The sequence below is a fragment of the Staurois parvus genome, unplaced genomic scaffold (genome assembly GCF_062004578.1).
Source record: "Staurois parvus isolate SC_StPar_1 unplaced genomic scaffold, SC_StPar_1.0 ptg001626l, whole genome shotgun sequence".
In the NCBI taxonomy this organism is placed as follows: Eukaryota; Metazoa; Chordata; class Amphibia; order Anura; family Ranidae; genus Staurois; species Staurois parvus.
This window is the reverse complement of record NW_028319422.1, coordinates 47,963-65,413: the sequence shown is the minus strand read 5'-3', so window position 1 is coordinate 65,413 and position 17,451 is coordinate 47,963. Positions and strand designations below refer to the sequence as shown.

Below are 17,451 nucleotides of genomic sequence, written 5' to 3'. Positions count from 1 at the left end.
CCTCCTCATGCTGCTGCCAGGTCCACAGTGTTTCATGGGTCCCTGTACGGCCTCCCATTGCTGCTGTCTCCATCGCCACACTCTGCCATGTGCCACTTTCAGGTCTCCTCACACTGCTGGTGGGTTCCATTTTGTCATAGGGTGCTGGCAGATTACGTGCCTCCCATTGCTGCTGCCAGGCCCGTAATCTGCCATGGGCCCCTGTACCGCCTCCTCATGCTGCTGCCAGGTCCACAGTGTGTCATGGGTCCTTGTACGGCCTCCCATTGCTGCTGTCTCCATCGCCACACTCTGCCATGTGCCACTTTCAGGTCTCCTCACACTGCTGGTGGGTTCCATTTTGTCATAGGGTGCTGGCAGATTACGGGCCTCCCATTGCTGCTGCCAGGCCCGTAATCTGCCATGGGCCCCTGTACCGCCTCCTCATGCTGCTGCCAGGTCCAGAGTGTCTCATGGGTCCCTGTACGGCCTCCCATTGCTGCTGTTTCCATCGCCAAACTCTACCATGTGCCACTTTCAGGTCTCCTCACACTGCTGGTGGGTTCCATTTTGTCATAGGGTGCTGGCAGATTACGGGCCTCCCATTGCTGCTGCCAGGCCCGTAATCTGCCATGGGCCCCTGTACCGCCTCCTCATGCTGCTGCCAGGTCCACAGTGTGTCATGGGTCCCTGTACGGCCTCCCATTGCTGCTGTCTCCATCGCCACACTCTGCCATGTGCCACTTTCAGGTCTCCTCACACTGCTGGTGGGTTCTATTTTGTCATAGGGTGCTGGCAGATTACGTGCCTCCCATTGCTGCTGCCAGGCCCGTAATCTGCCATGGGCCCCTGTACCGCCTCCTCATGCTGCTGCCAGGTCCACAGTGTGTCATGGGTCCCTGTACGGCCTCCCATTGCTGCTGTCTCCATCGCCACACTCTGCCATGTGCCACTTTCAGGTCTCCTCACACTGCTGGTGGGTTCCATTTTGTCATAGGGTGCTGACAGATTACGTGCCACCCATTGCTGCTGCCAGGCCCGTAATCTGCCATGGGCCCCTGTACCGCCTCCTCATGCTGCTGCCAGGTCCAGAGTGTCTCACGGGTCCCTGTACGGCCTCCCATTGCTGCTGTCTCCATCGCCACACTCTGCCATGTGCCACTTTCAGGTCTCCTCACATTGCTGGTGGGTTCCATTTTGTCATAGGGTGCTGGCAGATTACGGGCCTCCCATTGCTGCTGCCAGGCCCGTTATCTGCCATGGGCCCCTGTACCGCCTCCTCATGCTGCTGCCAGGTCCACAGTGTGTCATGGGTCCCTGTACGGCCTCCCATTGCTACTGTCTTCATCGCCACACTCTGCCATGTGCCACTTTCAGGTCTCCTCACACTGCTGGTGGATTCCATTTTGTCATAGGGTGCTGTATGGCCTCCTATTGCTGCTGCCAGGCCCGTAATCTGCCATGGGCCCCCGTACCGACTCCTCATGCTGCTGCCAGGCCCGTAATCTGTCATGGGCCCCTGTACCGCCTCCTCATGCTGCTGCCTGGTCCAGAGTGTCTCATGGGTCCCTGTACGGCCTCCCATTGCTGCTGTCTCCATCGCCACACTCTGCCATGTGCCACTTTCAGGTCTCCTCACACTGCTGGTGGGTTCCATTTTGTCATAGGGTGCTGGCAGATTACGGGCCTCCCATTGCTGCTGCCAGGCCCGTAATCTGCCATGGGCCCCTGTACCGCCTCCTCATGCTGCTGCCAGGTCCACAGTGTGTCATGGGTCCCTGTACGGCCTCCCATTGCTGCTGTCTCCATCGCCACACTCTGCCATGTGCCACTTTCAGGTCTCCTCACACTGCTGGTGGGTTCCATTTTGTCATAGGGTGCTGTATGGCCTCCCATTGCTGCTGCCAGGCCCGTAATCTGCCATGGGCCCCTGTACCGCCTCCTCATGCTGCTGCCAGGTCCACAGTGTTTCATGGGTCCCTGTACGGCCTCCCATTGCTGCTGTCTCCATCGCCACACTCTGCCATGTGCCACTTTCAGGTCTCCTCACACTGCTGGTGGGTTCCATTTTGTCATAGGGTGCTGGCAGATTACGTGCCTCCCATTGCTGCTGCCAGGCCCGTAATCTGCCATGGGCCCCTGTACCGCCTCCTCATGCTGCTGCCAGGTCCACAGTGTCTCATGGGTCCCTGTACGGCCTCCCATTGCTGCTATTTCCATCGCCACACTCTACCATGTGCCACTTTCAGGTCTCCTCACACTGCTGGTGGGTTCCATTTTGTCATAGGGTGCTGGCAGATTACGGGCCTCCCATTGCTGCTGCCAGGCCCGTAATCTGCCATGGGCCCCTGTACCGCCTCCTCATGCTGCTGCCAGGTCCACAGTGTGTCATGGGTCCCTGTACGGCCTCCCATTGCTGCTGTCTCCATCGCCACACTCTGCCATGTGCCACTTTCAGGTCTCCTCACACTGCTGGTGGGTTCCATTTTGTCATAGGGTGCTGGCAGATTACGTGCCTCCCATTGCTGCTGCCAGGCCCGTAATCTGCCATGGGCCCCTGTACCGCCTCCTCATGCTGCTGCCAGGTCCACAGTGTGTCATGGGTCCCTGTACGGCCTCCCATTGCTGCTGTCTCCATCGCCACACTCTGCCATGTGCCACTTTCAGGTCTCCTCACACTGCTGGTGGGTTCCATTTTGTCATAGGGTGCTGGCAGATTACGTGCCTCCCATTGCTGCTGCCAGGCCCGTAATCTGCCATGGGCCCCTGTACCGCCTCCTCATGCTGCTGCCAGGTCCACAGTGTGTCATGGGTCCCTGTACGGCCTCCCATTGCTGCTGTCTCCATCGCCACACTCTGCCATGTGCCACTTTCAGGTCTCCTCACACTGCTGGTGGGTTCCATTTTGTCATAGGGTGCTGTATGGCCTCCCATTGCTGCTGCCAGGCCCGTAATTTGCCATGGGCCCCCGTACCGACTCCTCATGCTGCTGCCAGGCCCGTAATCTGTCATGGGCCCCTGTACCGCCTCCTCATGCTGCTGCTAGGTCCAGAGTGTCTCATGGGTCCCTGTACGGCCTCCCATTGCTGCTGTCTCCATCGCCACACTCTGCCATGTGCCACTTTCAGGTCTCCTCACACTGCTGGTGGTTTCCATTTTGTCATAGGGTGCTGGCAGATTACGGGCCTCCCATTGCTGCTGCCAGGCCCGTAATCTGCCATGGGCCCCTGTACCGCCTCCTCATGCTGCTGCCAGGTCCACAGTGTGTCATGGGTCCCTGTACGGCCTCCCATTGCTGCTGTCTCCATCGCCACACTCTGCCATGTGCCACTTTCAGGTCTCCTCACACTGCTGGTGGGTTCCATTTTGTCATAGGGTGCTGGCAGATTACGCGCCTCCCATTGCTGCTGCCAGGCCCGTAATCTGCCATGTGTCCCTGTACCGCCTCCTCATGCTGCTGCCAGGTCCACAGTGTGTCATGGGTCCCTGTACGGCCTCCCATTGCTGCTGTCTCCATCGCCACACTCTGCCATGTGCCACTTTCAGGTCTCCTCACACTTCTGGTGGGTTCCATTTTGTCATAGGGTGCTGGCAGATTACGGGCCTCCCATTGCTGCTGCCAGGCCCGTAATCTGCCATGGGCCCCTGTACCGCCTCCTCATGCTGCTGCCAGGTCCACAGTGTGTCATGGGTCCCTGTACGGCCTCCCATTGCTACTGTCTTCATCGCCACACTCTGCCATGTGCCACTTTCAAGTCTCCTCACACTGCTGGTGGGTTCCATTTTGTCATAGGGTGCTGTATGGCCTCCTATTGCTGCTGCCAGGCCCGTAATCTGCCATGGGCCCCCGTACCGACTCCTCATGCTGCTGCCAGGCCCGTAATCTGTCATGGGCCCCTGTACTGCCTCCTCATGCTGCTGCCAGGTCCAGAGTGTCTCATGGGTCCCTGTACGGCCTCCCATTGCTGCTGTCTCCATCGCCACACTCTGCCATGTGCCACTTTCAGGTCTCCTCACACTGCTGGTGGGTTCCATTTTGTCATAGGGTGCTGGCAGAATACGAGCCTCCCATTGCTGCTGCCAGGCCCGTAATCTGCCATGGGCCCCTGTACCGCCTCCTCATGCTGCTGCCAGGTCCACAGTGTGTCATATGTCCCTGTACTGCCTCCCATTGCTACTGTCTTCATCGCCACACTCTGCCATGTGCCACTTTCAGGTCTCCTCACACTGCTGGTGGGTTCCATTTTGTCATAGGGTGCTGTATGGCCTCCTATTGCTGCTGCCAGGCCCGTAATCTGCCATGGGCCCCCGTACCGACTCCTCATGCTGCTGCCAGGCCCGTAATCTGTCATGGGCCCCTGTACCGCCTCCTCATGCTGCTGCCAGGTCCAGAGTGTCTCATGGGTCCCTGTACGGCCTCCCATTGCTTTTGTCTCCATCGCCACACTCTGCCATGTGCCACTTTCAGGTCTCCTCACACTGCTGGTGGGTTCCATTTTGTCATAGGGTGCTGGCAGATTACGGGCCTCCCATTGCTGCTGCCAGGCCCATAATCTGCCATGGGCCCCTGTACCGCCTCCTCATGCTGCTGCCAGGTCCACAGTGTGTCATGGGTCCCTGTACGGCCTCCCATTGCTGCTGTCTCCATCGCCACACTCTGCCATGTGCCACTTTCAGGTCTCCTCACACTGCTGGTGGGTTCCATTTTGTCATAGGGTGCTGTATGGCCTCCCATTGCTGCTGCCAGGCCCGTAATCTGCCATGGGCCCCTGTACCGCCTCCTCATGCTGCTGCCAGGTCCACAGTGTGTCATGGGTCCCTGTACGGCCTCCCATTGCTGCTGTCTCCATCGCCACACTCTGCCATGTGCCACTTTCAGGTCTCCTCACACTGCTGGTGGGTTCCATTTTGTCATAGGGTGCTGGCGGATTACGGGACTTCCATTGCTGCTGCCAGGCCCGTAATCTGCCATGGGCCCCTGTACCGCCTCCTCATGCTGCTGCCAGGTCCACAGTGTCTCATGGGTCCCTGTACGGCCTCCCATTGCTGCTGTCTCCATCGCCACACTCTGCCATGTGCCACTTTCAGGTCTCCTCACACTGCTGGTGGGTTCCATTTTGTCATAGGGTGCTGGCAGATTACGTGCCTCCCATTGCTGCTGCCAGGCCCGTAATTTTCCATGGGCCCCTGTACCGCCTCCTCATGCTGCTGTCAGGTCCACAGTGTGTCATGGGTCCCTGTACGGCCTACCATTGCTGCTGTCTCCATCGCCACACTCTGCCATGTGCCACTTTCAGGTCTCCTCACACTGCTGGTGGGTTCCATTTTGTCATAGGGTGCTGTATGGCCTCCTATTGCTGCTGCCAGGCCCGTAATCTGCCATGGGCCCCCGTACCGACTCCTCATGCTGCTGCCAGGCCCGTAATCTGTCATGGGCCCCTGTACCGCCTCCTCATGCTGCTGCCAGGTCCAGAGTGTCTCATGGGTCCCTGTACGGCCACCCATTGCTGCTGTCTCCATCGCCACACTCTGCCATGTGCCACTTTCAGGTCTCCTCACACTGCTGGTGGGTTCCATTTTGTCATAGGGTGCTGGCAGATTACGTGCCTCCCATTGCTGCTGCCAGGCCCGTAATCTGCCATGGGCCCCTGTACCGCCTCCTCATGCTGCTGCCAGGTCCACAGTGTGTCATGGGTCCCTGTACGGCCTCCCATTGCTGCTGTCTCCATCGCCACACTCTGCCATGTGCCACTTTCAGGTCTCCTCACACTGCTGGTGGGTTCCATTTTGTCATAGGGTGCTGTATGGCCTCCCATTGCTGCTGCCAGGCCCGTAATCTGCCATGGGCCCCCGTACCGACTCCTCATGCTGCTGCCAGGCCTGTAATCTGTCATGGGCCCCTGTACCGCCTCCTCATGCTGCTGCCAGGTCCAGAGTGTCTCATGGGTCCCTGTACGGCCTCCCATTGCTGCTGTCTCCATCGCCACACTCTGCCATGTGCCACTTTCAGGTCTCCTCACACTGCTGGTGGGTTCCATTTTGTCATAGGGTGCTGGCAGATTACGGGCCTCCCATTGCTGCTGCCAGGCCCGTAATCTGCCATGGGCCCCTGTACCGCCTCCTCATGCTGCTGCCAGGTCCACAGTGTGTCATGGGTCCATGTACGGCCTCCCATTGCTGCTGTCTCCATCGCCACACTCTGCCATGTGCCACTTTCAGGTCTCCTCACACTGCTGGTGGGTTCCATTTTGTCATAGGGTGCTGTATGGCCTCCCATTGCTGCTGCCAGGCCCGTAATCTGCCATGGGCCCCTGTACCGCCTCCTCATGCTGCTGCCAGGTCCACAGTGTTTCATGGGTCCCTGTACGGCCCCCCATTGCTGCTGTCTCCATCGCCACACTCTGCCATGTGCCACTTTCAGGTCTCCTCACACTGCTGGTGGGTTCCATTTTGTCATAGGGTGCTGGCAGATTACGTGCCTCCCATTGCTGCTGCCAGGCCCGTAATCTGCCATGGGCCCCTGTACCGCCTCCTCATGCTGCTGCCAGGTCCAGAGTGTCTCATGGGTCCCTGTACGGCCTCCCATTGCTGCTATTTCCATCGCCACACTCTACCATGTGCCACTTTCAGGTCTCCTCACACTGCTGGTGGGTTCCATTTTGTCATAGGGTGCTGGCAGATTACGGGCCTCCCATTGCTGCTGCCAGGCCCGTAATCTGCCATGGGCCCCTGTACCGCCTCCTCATGCTGCTGCCAGGTCCACAGTGTGTCATGGGTCCCTGTACGGCCTCCCATTGCTGCTGTCTCCATCGCCACACTCTGCCATGTGCCACTTTCAGGTCTCCTCACACTGCTGGTGGGTTCCATTTTGTCATAGGGTGCTGGCAGATTACGTGCCTCCCATTGCTGCTGCCAGGCCCGTAATCTGCCATGGGCCCCTGTACCGCCTCCTCATGCTGCTGCCAGGTCCACAGTGTGTCATGGGTCCCTGTACGGCCTCCCATTGCTGCTGTCTCCATCGCCACACTCTGCCATGTGCCACTTTCAGGTCTCCTCACACTGCTGGTGGGTTCCATTTTGTCATAGGGTGCTGGCAGATTACGTGCCTCCCATTGCTGCTGCCAGGCCCGTAATCTGCCATGGGCCCCTGTACCGCCTCCTCATGCTGCTGCCAGGTCCACAGTGTGTCATGGGTCCCTGTACGGCCTCCCATTGCTGCTGTCTCCATCGCCACACTCTGCCATGTGCCACTTTCAGGTCTCCTCACACTGCTGGTGGGTTCCATTTTGTCATAGGGTGCTGGCAGATTACGGGCCTCCCATTGCTGCTGCCAGGCCCGTTATCTGCCATGGGCCCCTGTACCGCCTCCTCATGCTGCTGCCAGGTCCACAGTGTGTCATGGGTCCCTGTACGGCCTCCCATTGCTACTGTCTTCATCGCCACACTCTGCCATGTGCCACTTTCAGGTCTCCTCACACTGCTGGTGGGTTCCATTTTGTCATAGGGTGCTGTATGGCCTCCTATTGCTGCTGCCAGGCCCGTATTCTGCCATGGGCCCCCGTACCGACTCCTCATGCTGCTGCCAGGCCCGTAATCTGTCATGGGCCCCTGTACCGCCTCCTCATGCTGCTGCCAGGTCCAGAGTGTCTCATGGGTCCCTGTACGGCCTCCCATTGCTGCTGTCTCCATAGCCACACTCTGCCATGTGCCACTTTCAGGTCTCCTCACACTGCTAGTGGGTTCCATTTTGTCATAGGGTGCTGGCAGATTACGGGCCTCCCATTGCTGCTGCCAGGCCCGTAATCTGCCATGGGCCCCTGTACCGCCTCCTCATGCTGCTGCCAGGTCCAGAGTGTCTCATGGGTCCCTGTATGGCCTCCCATTGCTGCTGTCTCCATCGCCACACTCTGCCATGTGCCACTTTCAGGTCTCCTCACACTGCTGGTGGGTTCCATTTTGTCATAGGGTGCTGGCAGATTACGGGCCTCCCATTGCTGCTGCCAGTCCCGTAATCTGCCATGGGCCCCTGTACCGCCTCCTCATGCTGCTGCCAGGTCCACAGTGTGTCATGGGTCCCTGTACGGCCTCCCATTGCTGCTGTCTCCATCGCCACACTCTGCCATGTGCCACTTTCAGGTCTCCTCACACTGCTGGTGGGTTCCATTTTGTCATAGGGTGCTGGCAGATAACGGGCCTCCCATTGCTGCTGCCAAGCCCGTAATCTGCCATGGGCCCCTGTACAGCCTCCTCATGCTGCTGCCAGGTCCACAGTGTGTCATGGGTCCCTGTACGGCCTCCCATTGCTGCTGTCTCCATCGCCACACTCTGCCATGTGCCACTTTCAGGTCTCCTCACACTGCTGGTGGGTTCCATTTTGTCATAGGGTGCTGTATGGCCTCCCATTGCTGCTGCCAGGCCCGTAATCTGCCATGGGCCCCTGTACCGCCTCCTCATGCTGCTGCCAGGTCCACAGTGTTTCATGGGTCCCTGTACGGCCTCCCATTGCTGCTGTCTCCATCGTCACACTCTGCCATGTGCCACTTTCAGGTCTCCTCACACTGCTAGTGGGTTCCATTTTGTCATATGGTGCTGGCAGATTACGGGCCTCCCATTGCTGCTGCCAGGCCCGTAATCTGCCATGGGCCCCTGTACCGCCTCCTCATGCTGCTGCCAGGTCCACAGTGTCTCATGGGTCCCTGTACGGCCTCCCATTGCTGCTGTCTCCATCGCCACACTCTGCCATGTGCCACTTTCAGGTCTCCTCACACTGCTGGTGGGTTCCATTTTGTCATAGGGTGCTGGCAGATTACGGGCCTCCCATTGCTGCTGCCAGGCCCGTAATCTGCCATGGGCCCCTGTACCGCCTCCTCATGCTGCTGCCAAGTCCTCAGTGTGTCATGGGTCCCTGTACGGCCTCCCATTGCTGCTGTCTCCATCGCCACACTCTGCCATGTGCCACTTTCAGGTCTCCTCACACTGCTGGTGGGTTCCATTTTGTCATAGGGTGCTGTATGGCCTCCCATTGCTGCTGCCAGGCCCGTAATTTGCCATGGGCCCCCGTACCGACTCCTCTGCTGCTGCCAGGCCCGTAATCTGTCATGGGCCCCTGTACCGCCTCCTCATGCTGCTGCTAGGTCCAGAGTGTCTCATGGGTCCCTGTACGGCCTCCCATTGCTGCTGTCTCCATCGCCACACTCTGCCATGTGCCACTTTCAGGTCTCCTCACACTGCTGGTGGTTTCCATTTTGTCATAGGGTGCTGGCAGATTACGGGCCTCCCATTGCTGCTGCCAGGCCCGTAATCTGCCATGGGCCCCTGTACCGCCTCCTCATGCTGCTGCCAGGTCCAGAGTGTGTCATGGGTCCCTGTACGGCCTCCCATTGCTGCTGTCTCCATCGCCACACTCTGCCATGTGCCACTTTCAGGTCTCCTCACACTGCTGGTGGGTTCCATTTTGTCATAGGGTGCTGGCAGATTACGTGCCTCCCATTGCTGCTGCCAGGCCCGTAATCTGCCATGTGTCCCTGTACCGCCTCCTCATGCTGCTGCCAGGTCCACAGTGTGTCATGGGTCCCTGTACGGCCTCCCATTGCTGCTGTCTCCATCGCCACACTCTGCCATGTGCCACTTTCAGGTCTCCTCACACTTCTGGTGGGTTCCATTTTGTCATAGGGTGCTGGCAGATTACGGGCCTCCCATTGCTGCTGCCAGGCCCGTAATCTGCCATGGGCCCCTGTACCGCCTCCTCATGCTGCTGCCAGGTCCACAGTGTGTCATGGGTCCCTGTACGGCCTCCCATTGCTACTGTCTTCATCGCCACACTCTGCCATGTGCCACTTTCAAGTCTCCTCACACTGCTGGTGGGTTCCATTTTGTCATAGGGTGCTGTATGGCCTCCTATTGCTGCTGCCAGGCCCGTAATCTGCCATGGGCCCCCGTACCGACTCCTCATGCTGCTGCCAGGCCCGTAATCTGTCATGGGCCCCTGTACTGCCTCCTCATGCTGCTGCCAGGTCCAGAGTGTCTCATGGGTCCCTGTACGGCCTCCCATTGCTGCTGTCTCCATCGCCACACTCTGCCATGTGCCACTTTCAGGTCTCCTCACACTGCTGGTGGGTTCCATTTTGTCATAGGGTGCTGGCAGAATACGAGCCTCCCATTGCTGCTGCCAGGCCCGTAATCTGCCATGGGCCCCTGTACCGCCTCCTCATGCTGCTGCCAGGTCCACAGTGTGTCATGGGTCCCTGTACTGCCTCCCATTGCTACTGTCTTCATCGCCACACTCTGCCATGTGCCACTTTCAGGTCTCCTCACACTGCTGGTGGGTTCCATTTTGTCATAGGGTGCTGTATGGCCTCCTATTGCTGCTGCCAGGCCCGTAATCTGCCATGGGCCCCCGTACCGACTCCTCATGCTGCTGCCAGGCCCGTAATCTGTCATGGGCCCCTGTACCGCCTCCTCATGCTGCTGCCAGGTCCAGAGTGTCTCATGGGTCCCTGTACGGCCTCCCATTGCTTTTGTCTCCATCGCCACACTCTGCCATGTGCCACTTTCAGGTCTCCTCACACTGCTGGTGCGTTCCATTTTGTCATAGGGTGCTGGCAGATTACGGGCCTCCCATTGCTGCTGCCAGGCCCATAATCTGCCATGGGCCCCTGTACCGCCTCCTCATGCTGCTGCCAGGTCCACAGTGTGTCATGGGTCCCTGTACGGCCTCCCATTGCTGCTGTCTCCATCGCCACACTCTGCCATGTGCCACTTTCAGGTCTCCTCACACTGCTGGTGGGTTCCATTTTGTCATAGGGTGCTGTATGGCCTCCCATTGCTGCTGCCAGGCCCGTAATCTGCCATGGGCCCCTGTACCGCCTCCTCATGCTGCTGCCAGGTCCACAGTGTGTCATGGGTCCCTGTACGGCCTCCCATTGCTGCTGTCTCCATCGCCACACTCTGCCATGTGCCACTTTCAGGTCTCCTCACACTGCTGGTGGGTTCCATTTTGTCATAGGGTGCTGGCGGATTACGGGACTTCCATTGCTGCTGCCAGGCCCGTAATCTGCCATGGGCCCCTGTACCGCCTCCTCATGCTGCTGCCAGGTCCACAGTGTCTCATGGGTCCCTGTACCGCCTCCCATTGCTGCTGTCTCCATCGCCACACTCTGCCATGTGCCACTTTCAGGTCTCCTCACACTGCTGGTGGGTTCCATTTTGTCATAGGGTGCTGGCAGATTACGTGCCTCCCATTGCTGCTGCCAGGCCCGTAATTTTCCATGGGCCCCTGTACCGCCTCCTCATGCTGCTGTCAGGTCCACAGTGTGTCATGGGTCCCTGTACGGCCTACCATTGCTGCTGTCTCCATCGCCACACTCTGCCATGTGCCACTTTCAGGTCTCCTCACACTGCTGGTGGGTTCCATTTTGTCATAGGGTGCTGTATGGCCTCCTATTGCTGCTGCCAGGCCCGTAATCTGCCATGGGCCCCCGTACCGACTCCTCATGCTGCTGCCAGGCCCGTAATCTGTCATGGGCCCCTGTACCGCCTCCTCATGCTGCTGCCAGGTCCAGAGTGTCTCATGGGTCCCTGTACGGCCACCCATTGCTGCTGTCTCCATCGCCACACTCTGCCATGTGCCACTTTCAGGTCTCCTCACACTGCTGGTGGGTTCCATTTTGTCATAGGGTGCTGGCAGATTACGTGCCTCCCATTGCTGCTGCCAGGCCCGTAATCTGCCATGGGCCCCTGTACCGCCTCCTCATGCTGCTGCCAGGTCCACAGTGTGTCATGAGTCCCTGTACGGCCTCCCATTGCTGCTGTCTCCATCGCCACACTCTGCCATGTGCCACTTTCAGGTCTCCTCACACTGCTGGTGGGTTCCATTTTGTCATAGGGTGCTGGCAGATTACGGGCCTCCCATTGCTGCTGCAAAGCCCGTAATCTGCCATGGGCCCCTGTACCGCCTCCTCATGCTGCTGCCAGGTCCACAGTGTGTCATGGGTCCCTGTACGGCCTCCCATTGCTGCTGTCTCCATCGCCACACTCTGCCATGTGCCACTTTCAGGTCTCCTCACACTGCTGGTGGGTTCCATTTTGTCATAGGGTGCTGGCAGATTACGTGCCTCCCATTGCTGCTGCCAGGCCCGTAATCTGCCATGGGCCCCTGTACCGCCTCCTCATGCTGCTGCCAGGTCCACAGTGTGTCATGGGTCCCTGTACGGCCTCCCATTGCTGCTGCCAGGCCTGTAATCTGCCATGGGCCCCTGTACCGCCTCCTCATGCTGCTGCCAGGTCCAGAGTGTCTCATGGGTCCCTGTACGGCCTCCCATTGCTGCTGTCTCCATCGCCACACTCTGCCATGTGCCACTTTCAGGTCTCCTCACACTGCTGGTGGGTTCCATTTTGTCATAGGGTGCTGGCAGATTACGGGCCTCCCATTGCTGCTGCCAGGCCCGTAATCTGCCATGGGCCCCTGTACCGCCTCCTCATGCTGCTGCCAGGTCCACAGTGTGTCATGGGTCCCTGTACGGCCTCCCATTGCTGCTGTCTCCATCGCCACACTCTGCCATGTGCCACTTTCAGGTCTCCTCACACTGCTGGTGGGTTCCATTTTGTCATAGGGTGCTGGCAGATTACGTGCCTCCCATTGCTGCTGCCAGGCCCGTAATCTGCCATGGGCCCCTGTACCGCCTCCTCATGCTGCTGCCAGGTCCACAGTATGTCATGGGTCCCTGTACGGCCTCCCATTGCTGCTGTCTCCATCGCCACACTCTGCCATGTGCCACTTTCAGGTCTCCTCACACTGCTGGTGGGTTCCATTTTGTCATAGGGTGCTGTATGGCCTCCCATTGCTGCTGCCAGGCCCGTAATCTGCCATGGGCCCCCGTACCGACTCCTCATGCTGCTGCCAGGCCCGTAATCTGTCATGGGCCCCTGTACCGCCTCCTCATGCTGCTGCCAGGTCCACAGTGTGTCATGAGTCCCTGTACGGCCTCCCATTGCTGCTGTCTCCATCGCCACACTCTGCCATGTGCTACTTTCAGGTCTCCTCACACTGCTGGTGGGTTCCATTTTGTCATAGGGTGCTGGCAGATTACGGGCCTCCCATTGCTGCTGCCAAGCCCGTAATCTGCCATGGGCCCCTGTACCGCCTCCTCATGCTGCTGCCAGGTCCACAGTGTGTCATGGGTCCCTGTACGGCCTCCCATTGCTGCTGTCTCCATCGCCACACTCTGCCATGGGCCACTTTCAGGTCTCCTCACACTGCTGGTGGGTTCCATTTTGTCATAGGGTGCTGGCAGATTACGTGCCTCCCATTGCTGCTGCCAGGCCCGTAATCTGCCATGGGCCCCTGTACCGCCTCCTCATGCTGCTGCCAGGTCCACAGTGTGTCATGGGTCCCTGTACGGCCTCCCATTGCTGCTGTCTCCATCGCCACACTCTGCCATGTACCACTTTCAGGTCTCCTCACACTGCTGGTGGGTTCCATTTTGTCATAGGGTGCTGGCAGATTACGGGCCTCCCATTGCTGCTGCCAGGCCCGTAATCTGCCATGGGCCCCTGTACCGCCTCCTCATGCTGCTGCCAGGTCCACAGTGTGTCATGGGTCCCTGTACGGCCTCCCATTGCTGCTGTCTCCATCGCCACACTCTGCCATGTGCCACTTTCAGGTCTCCTCACACTGCTGGTGGGTTCCATTTTGTCATAGGGTGCTGTATGGCCTCCCATTGCTGCTGCCAGGCCCGTAATCTGCCATGGGCCCCCGTACCGACTCCTCATGCTGCTGCCAGGCCCGTAATCTGTCATGGGCCCCTGTACCGCCTCCTCATGCTGCTGCCAGGTCCACAGTGTGTCATGGGTCCCTGTACGGCCTCCCATTGCTGCTGTCTCCATCGCCACACTCTGCCATGTGCCACTTTCAGGTCTCCTCACACTGCTGGTGGGTTCCATTTTGTCATAGGGTGCTGGCAGATTACGGGCCTCCCATTGCTGCTGCCAGGCCCGTAATCTGCCATGGGCCCCTGTACCGCCTCCTCATGCTGCTGCCAGGTCCACAGTGTGTCATGGGTCCCTGTACGGCCTCCCATTGCTGCTGTCTCCATCGCCACACTCTGCCATGTGCCACTTTCAGGTCTCCTCACACTGCTGGTGGGTTCCATTTTGTCATAGGGTGCTGTATGGCCTCCTATTGCTGCTGCCAGGCCCGTAATCTGCCATGGGCCCCCGTACCGACTCCTCATGCTGCTGCCAGGCCCGTAATCTGTCATGGGCCCCTGTACCGCCTCCTCATGCTGCTGCCAGGTCCACAGTGTGTCATGAGTCCCTGTACGGCCTCCCATTGCTGCTGTCTCCATCGCCACACTCTGCCATGTGCCACTTTCAGGTCTCCTCACACTGCTGGTGGGTTCCATTTTGTCATAGGGTGCTGGCAGATTACGGGCCTCCCATTGCTGCTGCCAAGCCCGTAATCTGCCATGGGCCCCTGTACCGCCTCCTCATGCTGCTGCCAGGTCCACAGTGTGTCATGGGTCCCTGTACGGCCTCCCATTGCTGCTGTCTCCATCGCCACACTCTGCCATGTGCCACTTTCAGGTCTCCTCACACTGCTGGTGGGTTCCATTTTGTCATAGGGTGCTGTATGGCCTCCCATTGCTGCTGCCAGGCCCGTAATCTGCCATGGGCCCCCGTACCGACTCCTCATGCTGCTGCCAGGCCCGTAATCTGTCATGGGCCCCTTTACCGCCTCCTCATGCTGCTGCCAGGTCCACAGTGTGTCATGGGTCCCTGTACGGCCTCCCATTGCTGCTGTCTCCATCGCCACACTCTGCCATGTGCCACTTTCAGGTCTCCTCACACTGCTGGTGGGTTCCATTTTGTCATAGGGTGCTGGCAGATTACGGGCCTCCCATTGATGCTGCCAGGCCCCTAATCTGCCATGGGCCCCTGTACCGCCTCCTCATGCTGCTGCCAGGTCCACAGTGTGTCATGGGTCCCTGTACGGCCTCCCATTGCTGCTGTCTCCATCGCCACACTCTGCCATGTGCCACTTTCAGGTCTCCTCACACTGCTGGTGGGTTCCATTTTGTCATAGGGTGCTGTATGGCCTCCCATTGCTGCTGCCAGGCCCGTAATCTGCCATGGGCCCCCGTACCGACTCCTCATGCTGCTGCCAGGCCCGTAATCTGTCATGGGCCCCTGTACCGCCTCCTCATGCTGCTGCCAGGTCCACAGTGTGTCATGAGTCCCTGTACGGCCTCCCATTGCTGCTGTCTCCATCGCCACACTCTGCCATGTGCCACTTTCAGGTCTCCTCACACTGCTGGTGGGTTCCATTTTGTCATAGGGTGCTGGCAGATTACGGGCCTCCCATTGCTGCTGCCAAGCCCGTAATCTGCCATGGGCCCCTGTACCGCCTCCTCATGCTGCTGCCAGGTCCACAGTGTGTCATGGGTCCCTGTACGGCCTCCCATTGCTGCTGTCTCCATCGCCACACTCTGCCATGTGCCACTTTCAGGTCTCCTCACACTGCTGGTGGGTTCCATTTTGTCATAGGGTGCTGGCAGATTACGGGCCTCCCATTGCTGCTGCCAGGCCCGTAATCTGCCATGGGCCCCTGTACCGCCTCCTCATGCTGCTGCCAGGTCCACAGTGTGTCATGGGTCCCTGTACGGCCTCCCATTGCTGCTGTCTCCATCGCCACACTCTGCCATGTGCCACTTTCAGGTCTCCTCACACTGCTGGTGGGTTCCATTTTGTCATAGGGTGCTGGCAGATTACGGGCCTCCCATTGCTGCTGCCAGGCCCGTAATCTGCCATGGGCCCCTGTACCGCCTCCTCATGCTGCTGCCAGGTCCACAGTGTGTCATGGGTCCCTGTACGGCCTCCCATTGCTGCTGTCTCCATCGCCACACTCTGCCATGTGCCACTTTCAGGTCTCCTCACACTGCTGGTGGGTTCCATTTTGTCATAGGGTGCTGTATGGCCTCCCATTGCTGCTGCCAGGCCCGTAATCTGCCATGGGCCCCCGTACCGACTCCTCATGCTGCTGCCAGGCCCGTAATCTGTCATGGGCCCCTTTACCGCCTCCTCATGCTGCTGCCAGGTCCAGAGTGTCTCATGGGTCCCTGTACGGCCTCCCATTGCTGCTGTCTCCATCGCCACACTCTGCCATGTGCCACTTTCAGGTCTCCTCACACTGCTGGTGGGTTCCATTTTGTCATAGGGTGCTGGCAGATTACGGGCCTCCCATTGCTGCTGCCAGGCCCGTAATCTGCCATGGGCCCCTGTACCGCCTCCTCATGCTGCTGCCAGGTCCACAGTGTGTCATGGGTCCCTGTACGGCCTCCCATTGCTGCTGTCTCCATCGCCACACTCTGCCATGTGCCACTTTCAGGTCTCCTCACACTGCTGGTGGGTTCCATTTTGTCATAGGGTGCTGGCAGATTACGGGCCTCCCATTGCTGCTGCCAGGCCCCTAATCTGCCATGGGCCCCTGTACCGCCTCCTCATGCTGCTGCCAGGTCCACAGTGTGTCATGGGTCCCTGTACGGCCTCCCATTGCTGCTGTCTCCATCGCCACACTCTGCCATGTGCCACTTTCAGGTCTCCTCACACTGCTGGTGGGTTCCATTTTGTCATAGGGTGCTGTATGGCCTCCCATTGCTGCTGCCTCCACCGCCACACTGTGGCTCCACACTCTGGTTTTGGCCCCGTGACTGCCCAAATGAGTGAAGTGTGCGGTGATTCTAAGATCGACGGCACTCATCTGCATGTCATACTGACTGACAGTATTATTTCTCTTCCCCAGCAGACTCCAAGGGCATTTAAATTAAAGGTACAGTGTTCTGCACTAATATAAAGGCTCTCTGAAGCCTAGAAACACCCTTTTATAAGTTAAATTCGCAGCGAATATATTCGAATCAAAACGATTTTTTTCCACGAATTCGCCGAATCAGCCGAATCAAATTTTTGAATAATTCGCTCATCTCTAATTAGAAAGATATGAAGCTACCATGTAATGTTACAATAATAACTTTCCATGTTTTCTGTTCACAGGCTTCAGTCTGGGTTCTACCATTCAGTCTGAGACCAAAGGTATCTGGATGTGGTGTGTCCCTCACCCCATTTTTAAGGATTTTGTTCTGGTTCTCTTGGATACAGAAGGTCTAGGGGATGTAGAGAAGGTGAGAATGTTAAGATGAGATGCTTATCAAAATGGTTATTAATTATTATCGCTACATATTGCTTGGATCTCTTGTTTTGGGTATTTTTCATTTTCAGTATTGATCAATATAATGGTACTTCTGGATGGATGGTTTGTGAAGGTGAAGTATATTTTCCTATGTAGCTATGTATTGTCATTTGTTCTCCAGCCTTCATTAACATTATTCACATGTTATTTTTCTTTATTTGTTATTTCTGTTTTTTGGCAGTTTTTATGTTTTCTCTCTAATTTTCACTTTTAGCACTTGAACGTTCATT

General features: G+C 58.2%; 1 protein-coding gene across 2 annotated transcripts in view; it reads left to right on the top strand.

The window, feature by feature from the left end:
- The window catches only part of LOC149435005 (guanylate-binding protein 1-like), a 63,909-nt gene that overhangs the window by 17,745 nt on the left and 28,713 nt on the right, over window positions 1-17,451 (top strand). For both annotated transcript variants that reach the window (XM_089663102.1, XM_089663101.1), the window contains one exon: window positions 17,026-17,153. In XM_089663102.1, the coding sequence (XP_089519228.1) occupies window positions 17,026-17,153 (128 nt within the window). The remainder of the gene's footprint in view (window positions 1-17,025; window positions 17,154-17,451) is intronic.